General features: G+C 39.1%; 2 protein-coding genes across 2 annotated transcripts in view; both read left to right on the top strand.

Moving 5' to 3' along the window:
• Positions 1-21888, top strand: part of LOC126461098 (uncharacterized) — a 666251-nt gene that overhangs the window by 361228 nt on the left and 283135 nt on the right. The window lies entirely within an intron of this gene.
• On the top strand, positions 12301-12840 carry LOC126410702 (uncharacterized). The gene has a single exon (XM_050091158.1). It carries the CDS (start codon positions 12301-12303, stop codon positions 12838-12840), a length of 540 nt encoding a protein of 179 aa, XP_049947115.1.

Below are 21888 nucleotides of genomic sequence, written 5' to 3'. Positions count from 1 at the left end.
AAACCAGAATAGACCCAGTGGCTGATTATCCTTATATGACTAAACTTCTTGAGGAAATATTTTTTCCACACAGAAGACCTGATCAACCCTGAAGTTAAAAGACCTTGTTCCACTAATTCCATACATTTCTCTAGTTCTTCTTGGTGTTTAATGAAATCGTTTTTTGTTGAAATGGAAGCCTGATAACACGATTTACAGTTGGCCAACAGTATATCAACCAAGATAAAACTTTTTGATATATGTTTATAACTTTTTTTAAAATTGTTGTATTTGTTGTGGCATACAGTGTTGTAATCATTCCTATTTACATTAAACTTTAAATTTTTCCTTTTGCACAAAGTATGTGACAAAAAGTTAAAAAGGAAAAAGTTAACCCTTTATTGTACAAATAAGATCTTAATACAATGTTTTAAAAAATCTTATTTATTTCCATTTCTTCTCAAAGTAACATAGTTCCCTCTCTCACTAGACTCCTCACTTCACAGAGTATTTCTGAAATGTTTACTTTTTCAGTAACTATCTGCACTCTTATCAAGTCTTCTGTTAATTCACCTTATGGTATTGTGATTGGTCATAATATTGGAAAACCTATACACACATTTATTATGTGTTTACCTTGTTTTATAATTTTCATTCAGTCTTAGAGTACACATACCCTAGATGACTTGGACCAGCAACTTTGCTGTGCATTGACTATTAATCTTTGTTATTATTGATACTGAACTTTAAATGAAATAAAGACAAATTCAAACATACACAGGTAATGAATTGTGGGGAATGACAAGCTAGTAAGTAGCATATCAACATTACAGGGTCAGGAGTGGAATCATCAACAATGATCTTGATATGACTCATTTCATAGCTGCAGCTATAATAGCAAAGATGTCTATGATGCATTAAACTCTAGCTTCCCTAAGTTTAGCTGCATATGGCCATGTGAACAGTTATTAGGTAATTGTTTTCTCAAGCAAAGAAAAAGGAGTGGAGGAGGCAGTGAAGAACTAGGACTTTGTGATTGAGTCACTAGATTTATGTAAAAAAAAAGAAAAAAGAAAGAAAGAAAGAAAGCAAAAGAAAACTGCAGTGACTTTGTGTGTGTGTGTGTGTGTGTGTGTGTGTGTGTGTGTGTGTGTGTGTGTGTGCCTAATTATAGAAAGTTTTACAGTGGTGTTTTTGATTGCTGAGATTTAGTGAAAAAACCAACTTTCACACATGTGAAGAAGGCATGTGCTTTATTAAATATGACACAGTGTACATCAGTGTTTGATGGAGGCTAGACATGTAAATACTGCCAACCACTGAATACAAAAGTACAGGCTTCATTTACTAAACAATACCAAAGATGTAAAATACATCAATACTGCAGCATTACATTGGGTCAATGCAAATTTTTATCATTGATTTGGGTATGAGACCATCTGCAGGAAATGTCTATTGCATCAGCAGAGAAAGAGACTTTAAGTGTCCTGTAGCTATAATAAGAAATTAAACACACTAAATGTGATACTGACCTTTTGGGAAGAACTGACCTGTTAGCTCGGCTGCCTCCTGTGGTACAGTTGCACACAGTTAGCAGACGTGGAGCCCTAACCTGCCTGTTTCACAGCTGCAACAAGAAGAAGCTGATGCATATTAATAATATGGCTGTCTCTTCTTAAAACATTCTGAAATAAAAAATATAAATGATTACTACAGTCGCATTGATAATTCACTTTATATAATTATCATGGAATGTTTCCCTCTATTATATTCACTTTATATAATTATATAGAATGAAATACAGAAAGTCATTTCTGTTTCAAGAATGTATAATAAATTAATCATGAATTGTTATTTAGGAATGATACTATTGGTATTGCCAAATAACTGAACCTTGAAATACCAAATACCCTTGAAAATGTAGCTTCAATTTTGTTAATGAACACGTATGAGTATATGTGTGACATGGAGTTTGGGTCAGCATGCACTACAATATTGTGCTTTGTGTGACTAAAATTTGGAATGGCTTCTGCTATCACAAATCTTACAACTGTGAAAACTACACAGTCAATTTTGTCAGTGTAAGAAAGGCAAACCCTTTAACCTCCAGACATTTTTGTGTAATGTACAGAGAAAATGTTAGGAGTGATAGCATTGTCAATCAATAGTGCTGATTATTTCAAAGCTGCTCACTTCATAGTAGATTACAATTACCATTTTTGGGACAGGAAAAGCATATTTATGGAGTGAATCACAATGATCATTTCAACAGTGCACAGTGAAATATTGTAGAAGTTATGAATACTAGTTCAAAGCACATCACATGGCCTATTAAGTCCTTGCATGGTTTTGCTGTGTAATAATTTTTGTTCACATATTGCCACAAGAAATGAAATAAAGCTTGATAAGAACAAATAGATGTTGTTGGGCGTCTTCTGTACACCCTTAACCCTTTAACTGTTCTGGACGTGTTAATGCACATGCCTTTGTACCTGGCCCTGTGTGCTCTGAATGTGTTTATGCACACCAACAGTCCTTCTACCTGGTACTCTGAACGTGTCTACATGTAAACATGTTCAGAGTACAAGACAGAAGGACTGGTGGCTCGTGTAAACACGTTCGGAGCACACAGGACAGGTACAAAGGCATGCGCGTTAACACATCCAGAGCAGTTAAAGGTTTAATTTGGCAACCAGTGATTACTACTTCTTCCAATGTACATGGAAAAAAGTAGCTTTTGTCACAACATTTTAGTAATGGTGAGGATATTTAAGACATCACTGAATAATGGTTCAATTTATCAGTGGTGTAGCTCTGTGATGTTGGGACACAGAGGATTTTTGACATTGTGAGGTGTTCTTTTACACTGCACTAAATGGTGATAGGAAGCAGTTTAAGGTTGTAAATTTAATACATATCTAGTGAAGATTCTACATATGTGTTAGTGTTTTCTTAATAACCAAATAGAACTTAGACACAACCAAGTACAAAATACACAGTTGTGGAAATAAATTACAGCCGGAAGAACCTGTACAAGATACAGAAATTGCCCAATACACAATCTCCTAGTAGGCAGATGACCAGGTTAAGACCATATCAGATGCAAAATGAGAATAAATTTTATTTATGTGGATGGTAGCTTCATGATATTTATTTTTAACTGATATATTTTGAGTTCCATGAGCCAGTAGGCACAGGTAGAACAGAATGTTAGAGAAATCATCAGTGAAGAATACTACCAGTTCATTTGGACAAGTGTAATAGAGGTAATCAGCAGTGATTTTGAAGAGGCACAATTGTCATTTGTCTGAAGTTTTTAAGGAAAACCATGTAAAATTAAATATGAATGGCCAGTTTGCAATTTATATTGTCCTCCTCATTACTGTTCTTCCTTGCAGATCTTTTTCTGTTCTGTTCCATCTTTTACCTGTCGAGGCATATTTTATTGTTATGCAAATTTAAGGTGGAGCAAGGTGAAAGGAAAGGAAAGGCGAGGAACTGATGATATCAGTAGTGTCAGGGCTTTATGCAGAATCAGCAGCAATGAGCGAAAATGTGTGGTAGACTGGGACTCAAAGGTGCCATCTATCTGTAGTCCCTGTTCATGTCCTTTGCGCTCACTAAGTTTAAATTCCCGCAAGAGGTCAAACATAAATCTGCATTCTCACCAAAGATTGTGGATAATATCCTACCTCCTGTGGAAAATTAGTGAGTCTGGAGGACATGGACAGGGACTGCAGATACATGATGCTGGGTGCGAATGAGTTTGCTAGGGAATGTAGCAAGATAGTCCATGCATTTGTGATGAACACTGTGTCTGTTGTGTTGCAGTGCTTAATGCCACTGCATAGTTAGCAGGAGGTCCTGGGTTCAATGTACAGTCTAACACACATTTTCATACATCACTGCAATTCCACATTAAGTCCCAATGCAGCCACTATCTGTATTTCCTCCTGTTCCCTTTGCTTTCACTCCCCTCCACCGTCAGTATACATAATAAGTATCACAACCACAGATTCTGCATGGTGTCTGCTCTTTCGGTCATGTCCTGAAGAACAGATACCACACATCCGTATAAAATTATTTTATTGTGGTTTCTTTGATTGCTTCTATTCTATTTTCCACTTTATACATCTACTTTTCCTTTTGGTGACTGATCATTTTTGTACGTCATTCTTATTTCCAGTTTCCATGTCTCCCTTGCATTTAGAATTGACAATATCATTTGGCAATTTTGCATTCAGAAGCTTAGCAGAAGTTGCAAAACTTAGCCAACCTAGAATTTCGTAACATTCTCAAATTTTTTTTCCCTACTGGTACTTTATTTTAGACCATGTGTGATTTTTTTACATGCTTTTATAGTGAAGAGACTCATTAGGACCAAACTGGGAGGTGGCAGGTATCAAAATTATGACAATATCGCATTGAAACTTACGTTCTCTCCAATGGTTAGTAAGGAGGTGAGCAGTTGGAATGCAAATGAAAAGTGTAATATTCACCTAGAACCGTTGAAAATTGCTCCTGTTCAGTGTCATTAGGGAACTAGACTATACTAAGCAATCATAAGGAAGAAGGGAGCATCAAACAAATTGTTGTCGGTTCTATAGAGAATTTATTTATTTATTTATTTTGATCCGCCATCAACTGATTACAAAAAAAGGTTTTTTTTGTTCCAGTCTTCTGGATAAGTCAGAGCCTTACTTACTAGGGTTACATATTATTGTCTGGCACTTTTATCTACACAACTTTTTCTAAATTTAGTTGAGAGAACAGAGTTACACATATGGACTATACATAAAAAATTGTTATTGCCACTCTTAGATTAAGGAAAGTACAGTTTGTGACATAGTATTCGTAACTGACATTCAAATACTTACAATTTGTGGCACAGTCTAAGATCTGAGATTACATATTTTTTTAGATAGATGAGTCTTCCATCATACGAGTTTACTAAATCTAGAAACTCATCTATTGAATATACAGGATTGTTTGGGAGCCATAATTTTAATTTCATTTTTTGTTTTGTAATGGGCAATTTGGAGATATTAGGATGGAAGCAAATCAATAGTCTTATGCCTGCATAGTGAGGGCTTTTCTCATAAAGTGTTGTTCTATGAGAGATGATGTGGGGTCTCTCTCTACCTCTAGTGTTGTGATCATGTATTTCTTTATTAAGTGTTTTGTTACTGTTTACTGCCACAATGATTATCTTCAGCACATACAGGTTATGCACAGTTAGTATTTTAAATTCTTTAAACAAATTTCTGCAGGACTCCCTGGCACATTTCTTTCCCATAATTCTAGTGCCTTCTTTTGTAAGTTAAGTAGACATAACATAAATGTATTAGAAGATAAGTTACACACTAGACAATTCAAGAATACTCTGCTTGAATATAATGTAAGATACCTGATAAACACTGCAACCAGGGAGACTGAAACATGCCAGTCTGCAATAGATAACATAATCACTGGTATTCGTCTTTACGATCTTACATCTTCTGTTATTATAAGTGCTTTGTCAGACCACCATGCAGTAGAACTAAGTGTGGACATAAAAAAGTTTCCTACACACAGTTGCTATAGATATATTAGGATGAATACAGACCAAAATATAACTCATTTGAATAATCTTATCTTCTAATACATTTATGTTCCCCCCCCCCCTCCATGAACCATGGACCTTGCCGTTGGTGGGGAGGCTTGCATGCCTCAACGATACAGATAGCCGTACCGTAGGTGCAACCACAACGGAGGGGTATCTGTTGAGAGGCCAGACAAACGTGTGGTTCCTGAAAAGGGGCAGCAGTCTTTTCAGTAGTTGCAGAGCCAACTGTCTGGATGATTGACAGATCTGGCCTTGTAACATTAACCAAAATGGCCTTGCTGTTCTGGTACTGCGAACGGGTGAAAGCAAGGGGAAACTACAGCCGTAATTTTTCCCGAGGGCATGCAGCTTTACTGTATGATTAAACGATGATGGCGTCTTCTTGGGTAAAATATTACAGATGTAAAATAGTCCCCCATTCAGATCTCTGGGCAGGGACTACTCAGGAGGACGTCGTTATCAGGAGAAAGAAAACTGGCGTTCTACGGATCGGAGCGTGGAATGCCAGATCCCTTAATCGGGCAGGTAGGTTAGAAAATTTAAAAAGGGAAATGGATAGGTTAAAGTTAAAATAGTGGGTATTAGTGAAGTTTGGTGGCAGGAGGAACAAGACTTCTGGTCAGGTGAATACAGGTTTATAAATACAAAATCAAATAGGGGTATGGCAGGAGTGGGTTTAATAATGAATAAAAAAATAGGTGACAGGTAAGCTACTACAAACAGCATAGTGAACGCATTAGTGTGGCCATGATAGACAAGAAGCCCACACCTACTACAGTAGTACAAGTTTATATGCCAACTAGCTCTGCAGATGATGAAGAAATTGATGAAATGTATGATGAGATAAAAGAAATTATTCAGGTAGTGAAGGGAGATGAAAATTTAATAGTCATGGGTGACTGGAATTCATCAGTAGGAAAAGGGAGAGAAGGAAACATAGTAGGTGAATATGGATTGGTGCTAAGAAATGAAAGAGGAAGCCGCCTGGTAGAATTCTGCGCAGAGCATAACTTAATCATAGCTAATACTTCGTTTAAGAATCATAACAGAAGGTTGTGTACATGGAAGAACCCTGGAGATACTAAAAGGTATCAGATAGATTATATAATGGTAAGACAGAGATTTAGGAACCAGGTTTTAAATTGTAAGACATTTCCAGGGGCAGATGTGGACTCTGACCACAATCTATTGGTTATGAACTGTAGATTAAAACTGAAGAAACTGCAAAAAGGGGAATTTAAGGAGATGGGACCTGGATAAACTGACTAAACCAGAGGTTGTACAGAGTTTCAGGGAGAGCATAAGGGAACAATTGACAGGAATGGCGGAAAGAAATACAGTAGAAGGAGAATGGGTAGCTTTGAGGGATGAAATAGTGAAGGCAGCAGAGGATCAAATAGGTAAAAAGACGAGGGCTAGTAGAAACCCTTGGGTAACAGAAGAAATACTGAATTTAATTGATGAAAGGAGAAAATATAAAAATGGAGTAAATGAAGCAGGCAAAAAGGAATACAAACGTCTCAAAAATGAGATCGACAGGAAGTCAGTTTGGATTCCGTAGAAATGTTGGAACACGTGAGGCAATACTGACCCTACGACTTATCTTAGAAGAAAGATTAAGGAAAGGCAAACCTACATTTCTAGGATTTGTAGACTTACAGAAAGCTTTTGATAATGTTGACTGGAATACTCTCTTTCAAATTCTGAAGGTGGCAGGGGTAAAATACAGAGAGCAAAAGGCTATTTACAATTTGTACAGAAACCAGATGGCAGTCATAAGAGTCGAGGGGTATGAAAGGGAAGCAGTGGTTTGGAAAGGAGCGAGACAGGGTTGTAGCCTATCCCCGATGTTATTCAACCTGTATATTGAGCAAACAATAAAGGAAACAAAAGAAAAGTTCGGAGTAGGTATTAAAATCGATGGATAGGAAATTAAAACTTTGAGGTTCGCCGATGACATTGTAATTCTGTCAGAGACAGCAAAGGACTTGGAAGAGCAGTTGAACGGAATGGACAGTGTCTTGAAAGGAGGGTATAAGATAAACATCAACAAAAGCAAAACGAGGATAATGGAATGTAGTCGAATTAAGTCGGATGATACTGAGGGAATTAGATTAGGAAATGAGACACTTAAAGTAGTAAAGGAGTTTTGCTATTTGGGGAGCAAAATTACTGATGATGGTCAAAGCAGAGAGGATATAAAATGTAGACTGGCAATGGCAAGGAAAGCGTTTCTTAAGAAGAGAAATTTGTTAACATCGAGTTTTGATTTAAGTGTCAGGAAGTCGTTTCTGAAAGTATTTGTATGGAGTGTAGCCTTGTATGGAAGTGAAACATGGACGATAAATAGCTTAGACAAGAAGAGAATAGAAGCTTTCGAAATGTGGTGCTACAGAAGAATGCTGAAGATTAGATGGGTTGATCACATTGAATAGAATTGGGGAGAAGAGGAGCTTGTGGCACAACTTCACTAGAAGAAGGGATCGGTTGGTAGGACATGTTCTGAGACATTGAGGGATCACCAATTTAGTATTGGAGGGCAGCGTGGAGGGAAAAATCATAGAGGGAGACCAAGAGATGAATACACTAAACAGATACAGAAGGATGTAGGTTGCAGTAGGTACTGGGAGATGAAGAAGCTTGCACAGGATAGAGTAGCATGGAGAGCTGCATCAAACCAGTTTCAGGACTGAAGACCACAACAACAACAACACATTTTTGTTGAAGTCTCCTATAATTACTAACTTGTTCAGGTGTGATATAAAAACATTCTCTATCATGTCACAAAACTTTGTTAAGAAAACTTCGAAGTTTCCACCTGGCGGTCTGTATAAACATTAACATAAATTTCATCATTTGGTACCTTTATACGTGCTGCACATAATTCAATTGCTCCTTCTAATGAATATTTACTTACATTTACAGAATTAAAATCAAATGTGCTTTTTACATAAATTGACACACCCCCACCTCTGATAGTAGATCTGCAAAACTTATTAGAATGTTGGAGTTGATTCTGCTGCTATTGTGGATGGTTTTGCTGTTGCTAATGATGATTCCGTTGCTTTTGCTGTTGATTTTCCTGCTGGTATTAGGGCTGGCTCTGTAGTTGATGGAGCTGTTACTGCATTTGTTGTTGTTAGTGTAACTGTCCTTGATGTTTTTACTACTTTTGGTGGAGTTGGTCCAGCTACCATTGATTCTGTTACTGCTGCTGGTACCAGAGGTGGCTCTGCTGTTGATGTAGCTGTTATTGCTGCTTTTGTTGTTAAATGGGATTTCAAGATGAAATCATCAAACAGCAGGCAGGGAATAAGTTTACTTCCCATGTATGGCTCATGATTGTGAATTCTGGAGGCTTTAGACCAAAGACAAGCAATGTATTGATGCATTGTGTTGCTGCAGAATACTGCACATACAGTTCACTAAAAGAGGACAGATGTGTCCATTATGAGCAACTCATTATTTTCAGGCACATTTGTTCTTGTGTCAAGCAAAAATTCTCCATTTCTTTGACCATGTTTTGGAAACAGATGGAGAAGATAATCATTGAGGGAAAGATCGAGGACATGAGACCAAGGGGGAGAACAATTAGCAGGTGGGCTGGTAAAATAAAGGTCTGGTCTACTTCATCAGCAGGCTCTAAGAGAAGCTGGTAAGCATCCGGGATTGAAAGTTTGATTCATAGAGTCTCAACACCTTGTGGCAATGATGATGACATGCTTGATGAAGCTTTACCTAATGTACATGACGTTATGCACATAACTGAGCCTTGTTACAAGAGATTTTTACTGTTTGCGATTTTTAACGTACTATTTTTTTTAATTTGTGATGTTTTTAGTAGTTATGAAACTAGATACCAATCAAGACTATTGGTTTACGATGATTTCGAAGCATTTTCGCACATATCAGTTAGCACGGCAGTCGAAGGAAAGGCTATGAACGTGGCAGATAGTTCCAATTACCAGTATCAAAAATTGCCAGTATTAATTACATATGATACTTAAGTGTAGTTACTTGGGATAAACAAAATTATATAAAAGTTCAGATGTATGTGAACTCTGTTAGACGCATCAACTTTTAGATACTAGATGTGAGCTACTGACAGGTATCGTTTGCAAGTAGGAGTCTGTGTTGCAAGTGGACAAGCTCTCCATATATCTCCATTACTTTTAATAATAGATTTATTGCAGCTAAACTGGCCATTTAGTGCACGAATTACAAGAATTATTTTCTATTCGCTATTATTGCTCTTGGTCACTGCAGAATTTCACCAGCGATTCTGTTCTCCTCCTACAGATTAAGACATGATATCGCTCACACTGGTCACTGCACCTCGCTCATATACAGCTCCTGCTTGGCTTCTGAAAACTCTGAGTGTTGCACAGTTTGTGGTGAAATCCATGCACATAGGGACTTGTCACTACGTGGCAGAGTTCGTATCCTCCCTGCGCCCATTCACGGTTTGACATGGCGTCTGTCACATAGCAATCCTTCCATATCTTGCGTTTCTTCTCGTGTAGTTCTGTCAATAAGTCCTAGTAGGCTGTCGTCTCTGGTAGTAAGTGCTTCAGCCACAGTTCTCCTATGAAGAAGGGATCCCTGGCCAATTCATACACAAGCCACGTAAGTGTGTATTTGAAGAGACATAGCACCCTTTTTAAGTAAGTATCCTTCAGCTTCTCTATTTTTTCGAGGTCTGTCTTCTTCAGATGAATCCATATGTTTTCCAGTCCGTAAATTGCAACAGGGCTTTAAGTTCAAACTGTAGTAGGGCTGTTTACAAGGAGAGTTTGCCTATCGACTTGGTATCATTTATGGCTCTCGTTGCAGTGCTGGCTCTCTAGTTTATGTGGCGTGCGAATACTGTTCCCTGTGACTGAAACGTAATTCCTAGGTAAGTAAAGCTATGACTGACTTTAGTGGTGTCTCTCCAGCGTAGAAAGTGCCGGGTCTTCCTCCTCTTCAGAATGTCAAGGAGACGTCTTCCCTTCATTCAGGGATAGGTCGTGTTGGCGCCTGAGGGATCAGAATGCCACTAGAGACTGGCAACACCACAATCGTCAGCGACCAGTCGTAGAGAGAGGAATGCAATAAGGACCGCCACACCCTCACCAGTGGAAGTGGCCAATCGTAGAGGGGGAAGTTCAAATAGGAATGTCACGCTGCCACCGGCGGAGGGCGAGGAAGAAAAAGAAGAAGAAAATGAGGGCTACACTTTAGTCGAAAGTGGAGGACGCAGGAAACGACATCAAGACAGGAGAGAAAACAATGAAAGTCTCTTCGTGTTAGGGACAGTGCACCTAACAGGGTCGGGGCTTTGAGCAGGAGAGCGAACCACCTGACTTTATGTGGGCCAACCCCATCGAGACACAACAAAGGAGGAAATCATCAGACACCTCAATGGACTGGGAATAACGGGAGAAATCGAGTGCGATGAACTGGAAACAAAGCGGAGACCCGAAGCCGCCAGGTTGTAATACCATTCACAGCAAACTCAGATTAAAAACATTAAACTGGAATATTGAAGGCCTTATCACAGCAATAGCACGCGTTCAAGATAATTTCTTTAGATCTTATGATATAGTTTTCCTGATGGAAACGTTCCTTACAAAATACAGTAACAAAGTAAACACGCATTATGTAATCAACGTTACGGCGGAACAATGCCCAAAGGGTAGACCTAAGAGCGGCATCACATGTCTCATCATGAAAATTTTCTCGCCCTTGTCAGTCTCCCACAAATAAAGACACTCCTAGTAGTAACGACCGCCGTCGGTGTTCTTATATGTGTGTACTTTCAGCCTGAGCTCACAGCAGTAAATATTATAGAGGAAATCAGTTTGTGCTTGGATACTGCCACTCAGGAGGACCCAGTCATATTGGCAGGAGACCTGGATTACCCTGCAGACACCCCTTCACAGGAAACGACAGATGTCATGAGCTACTTGGAAGAGGAAGGCTTTGCACTTGTCAATAATATAGCAACCCACACCTATTTCTGTCATAACGGTGCAAGCACAGTTGACCTCATATTTGTGAACTCCAAACTGAAACCACTAGAACAACGCATCATCCTGTGAGTGGAAAGGAAACACCTAGCAGTGGAAATATCACTACAGCTAGAGAACACAGTAAAAAAGAGGCCGAAAAATCCAGTCAAGCTAAGGAGGAAGGCAGACATATCAGCACTGGTCAGTGGCGACAGATGCACACCTGTGTAACGACATTGTTACAAGGAGAGAATGTCAATGAAGCAGCATCATGGATAGAAGGACTCATCCTAAAGACAAGTCACACAGTAGACATCGCAAACCGGAAAGCTAAACCGTGGTTCAACAAGGAATGTTACGAAGTCAGTCAGAAAGCCATCAACGTCCTACATGAAGCCAGAAGAGCTCAATCACGGGATGACTTGGACCACAATGGTAAGCCGAGGAGAGAGTATAGAACCAAGGTTAAGGAAGCACAAAAGGGTATTCTGGGAGGAAGAGAAAAAACGTCTAATAGAATCAGCGAGACAGAGACTGTCCTAGGCTGTTCAGCTGAAGCAACCAAAATTCCCAGGGAACATCCCAATGGAAGTGTGGGAAAGACATTTAAGCTTAATCTTTCAGGCTAACGACACACGCCCGCCGGCAAGAAGCCCTACAGCGACTTCAGCCCCTACGCAGGAGATTGAATTTTTCACAGAAGAAGAAATAATCGGTAGAATTATGAGCACGAGGAACAGTAAAGCATGTGACCCAGACGACATCTATAGCGAGCACCTGAAAACTGCGTTCCCTGTACTAGTGATTCCCCTCACAGCACTCCTGAATGAGTGCCTGAAACGAGAAATTGTACCAGATCAGTGGAAACATTCAAACGTGACAATACCGAGCATTGGAAAAGGTAACAAGGCTGGCACAAACTCGTATAGAAGCATTGCACTACAGAACACTCTTTTCAAGACCTTTACAACACTACTGTGCAAGCGTCTTAGAGATATCATCGATGAGAAACTCCCGGATTCACAGTTTGGTTTCAGATGTGGAAGATCAACGGCACAAGCTGTACACTGTCTCCAAACCTATATAGAAATGGCCCTAGCGAACCGATGGGGAAAGCTTCATGCAATTTTCGTAGACTTCAGCAAGTCGTTCGACACAATCAGTAGATCCATTCCAGTGAAGAAACTGGAAACCTCCTTAGTTCCAAGACATTACCTGTTGCCAGTCGTTAGAGACCTCCATTTCTTTTTTATGGACTGTTGAGACCATAACTGGAACAATGCGACACTTTCCATGTATGGCAGCTTGTGGCTAAATAGCTTCCCAATATATCGATTACATGTTGACCGACGATGTAGTGGCATAGACGTAAGAGAAATTTGTGGAAATTTATGGTTGTAACACAACAGCAGTCTGATGGACAGATGTACTGAGAGTGCAGTAACTCATTGTATGCTGACAGTTAGTAGAACGTCACCAAATTTCGTAACTTTTGTTGAGATATTGTTTGTTTTCGCCAAACGTAAATCAATAACCCTATATGGTATCATCTTGTGTTACGGACGGTTACGGAACTGAACTGCATTGTAGCTGGAATGTAGCGAACTACCATGCTGTATTAAACCAGTTTTACAGAAAAAAAACAAGGTGCAGAAGTAATGCTGATATAGAGGGTTCAGCATACTGTCAACGATTTAAAAGTGGGGATCGTAGCGTGGGCTGTTCGGTGACGAGAATACTTAATAAAAAAATAAATACATTGCTGTGACACTTCAAAATAACTAATAAGTACATAACACTGAAATTTTACAGAATCTAGGAAGAGCTGCACTGTGGAGCAGACGCAAATCATTTGACTGACGATGATTGGTTCTATTTGCGTAAATATTCGAATACCAGAGTTCAAATGCCGAAGGTTAGTTCTCAGATTACAAGAAAAGAATTATTTTAAAAGTGTCCTGATTTACTGGGCTGTTCGAGTCGTTGCTACCAATGACTGTAAAATTTGCTGAATTGCTTTCACCGCCAAACAAGGGCGTCCCAGTGAGGGATGTGGGAGGTGGCTTTAGCGCTAGGAAAAGAAAAATAGTTATTTTCGCAACTGAGAGTCAGAGATGTGCCTAGAGAATATCAGTCTGAAGAAAGCCGCATGCGATTGATATTTACCTATAGCAAGGGTATCTCAGATCCGTTCGTCTTGAAATCTGAAAACCCATTTGCCACTATTCTCCTTCCAAGTAAAATGCAAGGTGACTATGATTTCTGCGAGCTAAAAGCAGGGTTGCACATTTAATTTGCCATTTTTCCCTCATATTATCAGCCAAACAGCAAAATACAATAATATTTACACACTGGTAACTTATACAAACGCTACCTTCTCAGTTTTAGTACACTGTACGTAGCAAGGGGGCGTCTACTTATTATAAAGTGGCCGTATTCGTATGTTTGCTAATTAATGAACCGTTTTTCAATGATTTTGAATTTTATTCTGCAAGAAAATGTTTGGTCTCCTCCATCTCACCGCCTTAGACGGTGTGTGTGCTGTTGAAATTTCCTAGCTCGGCTAACGTAACTATTGTAGGCACTTAAATCACCAGTGAAAATACAGTAAGCATTAAATTATTTCCTCATGAATAGTTTCTTTCGTTTTAAAATGAGCTGCAGTAGCACGCTGACACAATACATCAGCGTGATTTTGGCCGAGAGGGCAACATTTCGCTAATCAATGACTCGAACAACCATTTAATAACTTCGCACTTAGTATTTTTAAGTTGACTTCAGTTCTGACTTGAACCGATTTACGCTGTAGCCTAATTTCGTCAGTTCCAGCAGAGTGGACAAGAGCTACGTATATTCCGTGTCGGTGGAATGTGCTGTCAAAGACTGGCGAAACAGTGAGGAATGATAAAAGGTTGCAGACGCGACTGCAGCGACGCGCAATTCAATTTCAGCCCCCGTCGTTCTCTTTACGTACTTGATATTAATACGAAAGACAATATAACTGCTGTAGCTCCCATAAATCTCACCTGTACGGCTGGCTGTCGCGGCGCGAGCGCTGCAGATCTGCAGAGGCCTCCGACGTCTGCGTCGCGTCTCGCGGAGGCTGCTGCCGGGCAACGGCCTAATTGTCGGCAGTCTTTTGTTCTCAGCCGTGAACGCGGCTAGCGAGAATCGCACGGAAAAAAACACTATAGGTGTCAAGCATTTACGACTGACGTTAAATAACTAAAGCATCCAAAATGGAGTTCTCTTTACAGCAAACATTTAGCTGCAACGCATTTTCTACGACATTCTGAGCCCGTCGACGGATCAGTTCTTCTGTTAGTTTTCACCTGCAGGTTCTTTCCTTTGATACTGAACTGACAGTAACACTTGCATCCGAACGTGTAATTCAAGCAGTAAAATGGCGTTCCTTTTTCCATTTGAGTGCTACTTTCCAACTCTACAACGTACTACTATCGTATAAGGTTGCAATATTTCCTTTTGTGCAGTTAAAAATTATTACATTCCTGTACGAATAATTTTCTGTTAAGGTTTTGATAGAAGATGAGGGTTGTTTTGTAAAGATATTTCAAGAAGAAAAAGTCTACTATTTTACGGAAGTAACATATAAATGTAATTCAGCTTGTGGCTTGTTTCTTTGTGCGTATCCAGGATCCGACATGGTTAGGCAGAGAGAAGCTCGGCCTATATTAGTTTGTTTGAAGGGGGGGGGGGGGGGATAGAATGGAGGAAACGAGGCTTAATTTTTACAAATAAAACTCAACGTCAATTTAAGACCGTTTATTGATTACCAGCGTAGGCCTGCTAATGCTACCACTTCGTGATAGGTACGGCTGCTGGCATCCTACAATATTAGTACTGGAGAGAGAGTGGTTCGTATGAGATGTGAGTATATTATTTTGCTGTCAGACATGTTACAGCCAGATAATATGCGAATACTTTCTGTAGAGCCTATTCACATTTGGATTAGTTCTTGACATTGGCTGGTAATACAAATTGTAGGTACAGTATTGATTTAGCCCTGTGGAACTAAGAATCATGTGGCATTTTCAGTCGTAAGGAGAATAACGAAACAATAGTTTTCAGATATCGCGACAAAGTATTTGAGGTATAGTTGCTACTGCTGTAAACATGTTATCTATAGATTTTCTTGCTTTCTTTAAACAATACGTCCCTCTGAGTGACGTTTCAGGATGCTAATTCAGTTGCCAAACATATTTTTTATTATTATTTATTTGTTTTTGTTTTTTCTAATCAACTAGTTACAAGGAGGAGCAGATAGTTCCTACGCCGCAGATGTGTTTCAGTATTAACAATTAACCGTGTTTTTCCTGAACTATGCGATCGCAAACTATCTATTGCAGATTATCACGAACAAATTTTCACTCTAATCCTCCATGTTGAGTTTGTTTTCTCTCGCATGACATTGCACTAATATAAACTTTTGCATGTAAATCGTCTTTTCCTTATCCCATAACTACAATTAGCAGTAGTGATTTACTCATCCGTGGATAAGTTTTACAGGTACATTGCCCTTGTCACACTACTATAATTTCAGAACAACGAAGACAACAGACAACAGCAAGACATCTACAGACAGTTACGTATTATATGTCTAGTAGACAACGGTGGAACATGAGGTAGCCTTATAGTGGAAACTCTCCTGGCATTTGCCTGAAAAAGCCTAACTTAGGGAAACCATAGAAAATCTAAACCTGGGTGGCGAGATGAAGACTATAATCTCCAGCCCCAGAATACATGGCCAGTCTGTTTAAAACATTGGTTCCTCTATCGGTTCATGTCGGTAAAAGTAAATTAATATAAGTAAAAGATCATTTATAAAGATTTGCATACACTGTCAACCTGTTTCAGAGGACTGAACTGTAGTGTAATTGGAATGTAGCGAACTGCTATGCTGCCTTAATCCAGTTTTACAGAAAAAAACGAGATGCAAAAATAATACTGAAATGTGGGCTATTCGGTGACAATAATAACTGAGAAGTAGATAGAATGCCAATCTTAAGGAGTCTATGACGAGTTGTACATCATAGTGTTACACTGCGGAACAACTATTATTTTAGCTGTCTCACTCACTGTGAAGGAGATACAAATAATTCGGTTGAGGATGCTTGTTTCTATTTTCCGAAATATTGGAATATGAGAGTTCTGAAAAACGAAGGTTAATTGTTCTCTGACTCTAAGACAATTCTTTCAGGAGGATCCTCATTTACTGAGCTGTTCGTCTCTTTGTTAACCACGATTGCAAAATTAGATAAATTGGTCGTCCCAGCGAGGGATGGAGGAAAGTGGTTGTAGCAAAAGAAAAATAGTTATTTTCGCAACTGAGAGTGAGAGACGTATCCATAGAATACTCGTATTAGTTTCAAGAAAGCTGCATGTCATCTATATTTACCTGTAGAAAGTGTATGTCACAGGCATCCGTCGTAAGCTCATTCGCCGCTATTCTCTTTGCGACTGAAATACCAGGTAGCTCTGGGTACTGCAAGCTTCAAGTGGCTTTGCACGATTTTTTCTTCATTTTACCAGCCAGTGTAAAAACTTCCCACCGCTATTAAAAATGTGAACGTAGACAGTAGCCGTGTGCATGTAAATTTTATCCACCTAAGAGCAAAATAACATTTCCATACCAGTATCTTACACAAATTTTTACTTTCTCAGTGTCAGTACATTACAGGTAGCAGGTAGGTCTACTTATTATAAAGTGGTCGCATTACAATGTTTACTAATTAATAAAAAGTCTTTCAGTAGTTCTGAGTTTTATTTTGTAAGAAACTGCTTCCTTTCCTCACCCCAAACCAGAGCGTAAGAGTACTGTTGAAATTTCCTTTCTCAGCAAACATACTGTTGTAGCCACTTAACTGGCCAGTGAAAACCTTGGAAGCTTTATCTCATTATGAATAGTTTCTTTCGTTTTAAAATGACGTACAGTGGCAGGTCGACACATTACAGCGTGGTTTTGGCTGAGAGAGCAACATTTCGGTAATCACTGACTCGAGGCAACCATTCAGAAGCTTTCGTACTTAATATCTTTAAGCTAACATCAGTTCTGACTTGGACCGGTTTACGCTGCAACTTTCGTCAATTGCCGGTGAATGGACAAGAGGTACGCACTTTTCGCGTCGTTGGAAAGTGCGGTGCTCTGTATGCTCAAAGACTCAATAAACATGAGGAGTGATAAATGGTTGCAAACGGGACTGCAGCGAAGCGCAGTTGAATATCACTCCGTCATCGTTCACAGTAGATGCTTGAACTGCTATAGCTCCTGGGAGCTACCGTAAATCTGAGCTGTGTGGCAGGTTGCCGTGTCGCAGGCGCTGCAGGGCTGCAGAGACAGAGGCTGCTGGCGGGCAGTGGCCGTATTGTCGGCAGTCTTTTGTTGTCAGCCGTGAACATGGTTGATGAGACACGCGCGGGAAAGATTATGACTGTTACAGTAGCCCCAAAATGGAACTATTGGTGTCAAGCATTTGGAATGTTTTATTTTATTTTATTTTTTTACATTTTCTACGTGTAGTTGTTGCAGGACCAGCAACATCTTTATATATGTATATTTTCATAAATGTTTATTAAAAAGCTGTCGCAGTTGCAGTACGTATGTTTGGCGACTAGTTTCGAACCAGGTGGTTCAATCTCAAGCATGACCTACTCAGAATGCAACGGAAGCGCCTGATCTTAATAACGGACATCAAACTGGCAAAAGATGGTTTACAAAGTAATCGTAGATGACTGTCAGAATTAACATGTGCCTAGTTGGTAAGATCAGACACTTTTAGTGCAACCTCAGTAAGCCATGCTTGAGATTGAACAAGTTAGTTCGAAACTAGTCGCCAAACATGTGTACTGTGACAGATTTGTTGATAAATACTTCCCGACTTTAAAAAATGGTAGCATCCATAATGAAAGCCACTTTTCAACACTGTTTCGATACAATGAATTTTGTACTACATTTTGTGACTATTGAAGGATCAGTCTATTACGTTAATCTGCAGGTTCTTTCGTTTGATAATGTAGGCCTACTTGTCTTTGACGAACACTTGCATCCAAACGTGTAATGCACACAGTAAAGTGGCTTTCGTTTTTCTCCTTTGAGTATTGCTTTTCAACTCTACCACTTACTACAGCCGTATTAGGTTACAATATTTCATTTAATACAGTTAAAAATTATTACATTTATGAACTTTTTGTTTCACTATTGAGAAGAGATGAAAAGTTGTTTTGTGAAGATCCTTCAGAAAGAAAAAGTCGAACATTTTATGAAAGTATGGTGTAAAAGTATTTCAGTTTTTGGTTTGTCATCAGTGCGTATCCTGGATATGAGATGGTTAAGGGATAGGAGGATTCCAGTCATAACAGCTTGTTGGGAAGGTAGCGATGAAGGAAACGTATTTTCTTGCAAAAGAAATGTGCAAGACCAACGTTAAGTCTACGACCGCAAGCACTTTGGTAGGACTATTTGCAATCTACGATGTTCCTAGCTGAGAGAGAGTAATTTTCATGAAATTTGTACATGTTATTTTGCTCTCAGGTAAATGATTTTCAGATGGCCTTTTCACATCTGCAGTAGTTTCAGATATTCGCTGATGACAGAAAGTGAAGGTACTAATTTATTAGTGTGGAACTCAGAATCATTTAGCATTTTCGCTTGCGAGGAGAATAATTTTTTCACGACAAAAGGCTATGAGGTACATTTACTATTGCTGTAAATAGGTTATCTACTACAAGCTATCTTCAAACAACGCCTCTGTCTGAGTGGCACTGCAAGATGCGATTTCGGCTGCCGAACGTAAATTACACGGGTTAACAGTGAAAATGCTTCGGATGTAAAAATATTTATTTCTTATTAATTTGAAGGCGCTGACCTAAGCTTTTGAGGGTTGGTTCGTGTGTCGAAGTAGTTTGTTATCGCCGGATACGGCTATGTGAGCAAAATAAGCGTTCGTTACAACAGCAATTGTCTGCTTCTTTATTAAACATCCATTTTTTGGCCGTTAGCTTTATCGCTGATCTTATTGCTAGTACCCTAACATCGACAAAGAAAAATCAACAACCGCATCAGTGTTGCCAATTTAGTAGTTTTTTTCCATTAAATCTGCTGGATTTGGGATATTCTTCAGTCAGAAAAATCTTCCTAAATTAACATTACTTTTATGCGGTAGTTAAGCGGCTTTCTAAATTATTGCTAAGAGGGAAAAGGTATATTTTTTCACTGAAAACATAAAAGCGGATATTTTACCATCGTTAGGTGCTTTTTCTTGAAATTAACTGACAACACTGAAAGTCATACATTAGTTCGTATTAAAAACTTTAACTGGGAAAACATGATGCGTAGAGTTCTTGCGTAGCTATAATTTGCATTCACAGATGTGGTAGTGGTGAGATATTAGGTTACTTTGTTGTGTTATATCTTTTATCGTTAGCTGAACTGGCTAATTTGACACATGTCGCCTAAATGTGTTAACAGTGCACAGAAAATTGATGTTTGAGATAAGGTGACCCTCGACCATTAAAAAACTAATTTAGTACCACGCAAAGTGAAGGCCTACTGGGACTTGTATGTTTATAGTGGTCGAAGTGAGAATTTTATATATATGCTGACCAGAAACACGTCGCGTGAGTATGTGAACAGTGCAGTCAATTTTTGCTATATTTGCGGTGAGGTAACATTTGCCAATCCAAAGAGAAATTAATACCAATGTTAAAGAACACCACCAGTCCAAAAAGAAATTAATGCCAATGTTAAACAACGGCAACTACTTGTGTTTTTGTTGTAAAGTGGGAGATATGGACGAGAAGTGGGTGCTGTTCATTTGTTGTAATACGTATTCTACAGACTTGTGGGCCTGGCTTCATGTAAAACGACCAAGCATGCCGTTTGCTGTTTCCTTGATATGGAGAGAGCCAACCGATCATTCTACAAACTGCAATTTTAACATGATTCCTCCAAGTAAGCGCGTATCCAGAAAATAGTGGCCTTCCATTTGTCCCAACAACCCTTCAACCGTTCGTGCTGTGCCACACTCTCAAGAACTATGTGTTCCACAACCTCCCGCATTTTACTACAGTGGCTCACCCGATGAAGCCACCAGGCAAACTCGACACAGGTGTGCCAAAAGCTGTTGTAGTTTCGTCGTGATTCACTGATCCTGACTTCAAAATCAAAATCTGATCATCTAATCGCAATGATTTAGTGAGGGACCTGAGGTTGTCAGAATTGCTGGCATCTAGACTCAAGCAGTGGGGAGGTCTTGCGGAAGATGTTAACGTATCTGTTTTTCAGACACACCAAAGGCTCTGAAATGTTGTTTTTCAGTGGGAAGTGATCTAGAGTGTCGTAAAAATGTAAATGGTCTCATGAGTAAACTTAACACAGAACAAAATCCCGTTGAATGTTAACTGTTCATAGATGCATCAAAAATACGTCTGAAAGCTGTGTTAGTGAACAACGGAATTGTGTTGCCAACAAATCTAATTGGTTATCCAGTGCGCCGGAAGGAGACACAGACCAGCTTGTAAAACTGTTGGGATCTGTGAATTGTAGTGAACACGATTGAAATATCTTAGAGTTCAGCCATAGTTCTTGGCCTGCAGCTCGACTGTACAAGATATTGCCCTTTTCTGTGCGAGTGGGATAACTAACATAATGCTTCCCATCAGTAAAAAAACGCTAGCCACTCCTCATAGACTTCTTCCGTGAAGATTGCGGTGCCATCAGCGATGAACAAGAGGAACATTTCCACCAAGTGATACCCACAATGTAAAATCGATATCAGAGCCATGGGAGCAATTTTATGCTTAATGATTATTGTTGAACGATCGCTAGAGATGTTCCAGACCTACAGTACAAGCAAAAGACAAAAACGCACATTTCTAATATCTAGATAAGTCGTTTTTTTACCACTTCCACTGTGTGCACTGCTGTTTGTTTCTCACGAACACTAGATAAATCAGACGCATTACAATCACCTTAAACTCGAACCAAATCAGGATTTTTATTGTCATTTTCGTATTCAGTTCCCTCGATTTCATATGCAAGTTAACTTTGTTTCCAAAGCATGAAAAAAGTTAAATTTTGTTGTCCCGTGTTATTATTATTATTATTATTATTTCTTTACTTTCTCAGACGTTAAGTCTGGTTAAAAATGGAAAGTGTCGCGGACCTTGATCAAGCGTCACTTCCTTTTAACTGTACGGTATATGTTATATTGCATTTAGGAACTTTCCGGTAATTGAACACGTATCAATAATTACGGATTTCTGTAGTTGTATGTATAAGTTTGGATGTAGCTG

The sequence above is a fragment of the Schistocerca serialis genome, chromosome 1 (genome assembly GCF_023864345.2).
Source record: "Schistocerca serialis cubense isolate TAMUIC-IGC-003099 chromosome 1, iqSchSeri2.2, whole genome shotgun sequence".
NCBI lineage: Eukaryota > Metazoa > Arthropoda > Insecta > Orthoptera > Acrididae > Schistocerca > Schistocerca serialis.
The sequence above is the reverse complement of the archived record's forward strand: the minus strand, read 5'-3'. Positions and strand labels throughout refer to the sequence as shown.

Coding starts and splice junctions, on each gene's coding strand:
- LOC126410702 (XM_050091158.1), top strand. CDS start 12,301: ATGAGCACGAGGAACAGTAAAGCATGTGACCCAGACGACATCTATAGC.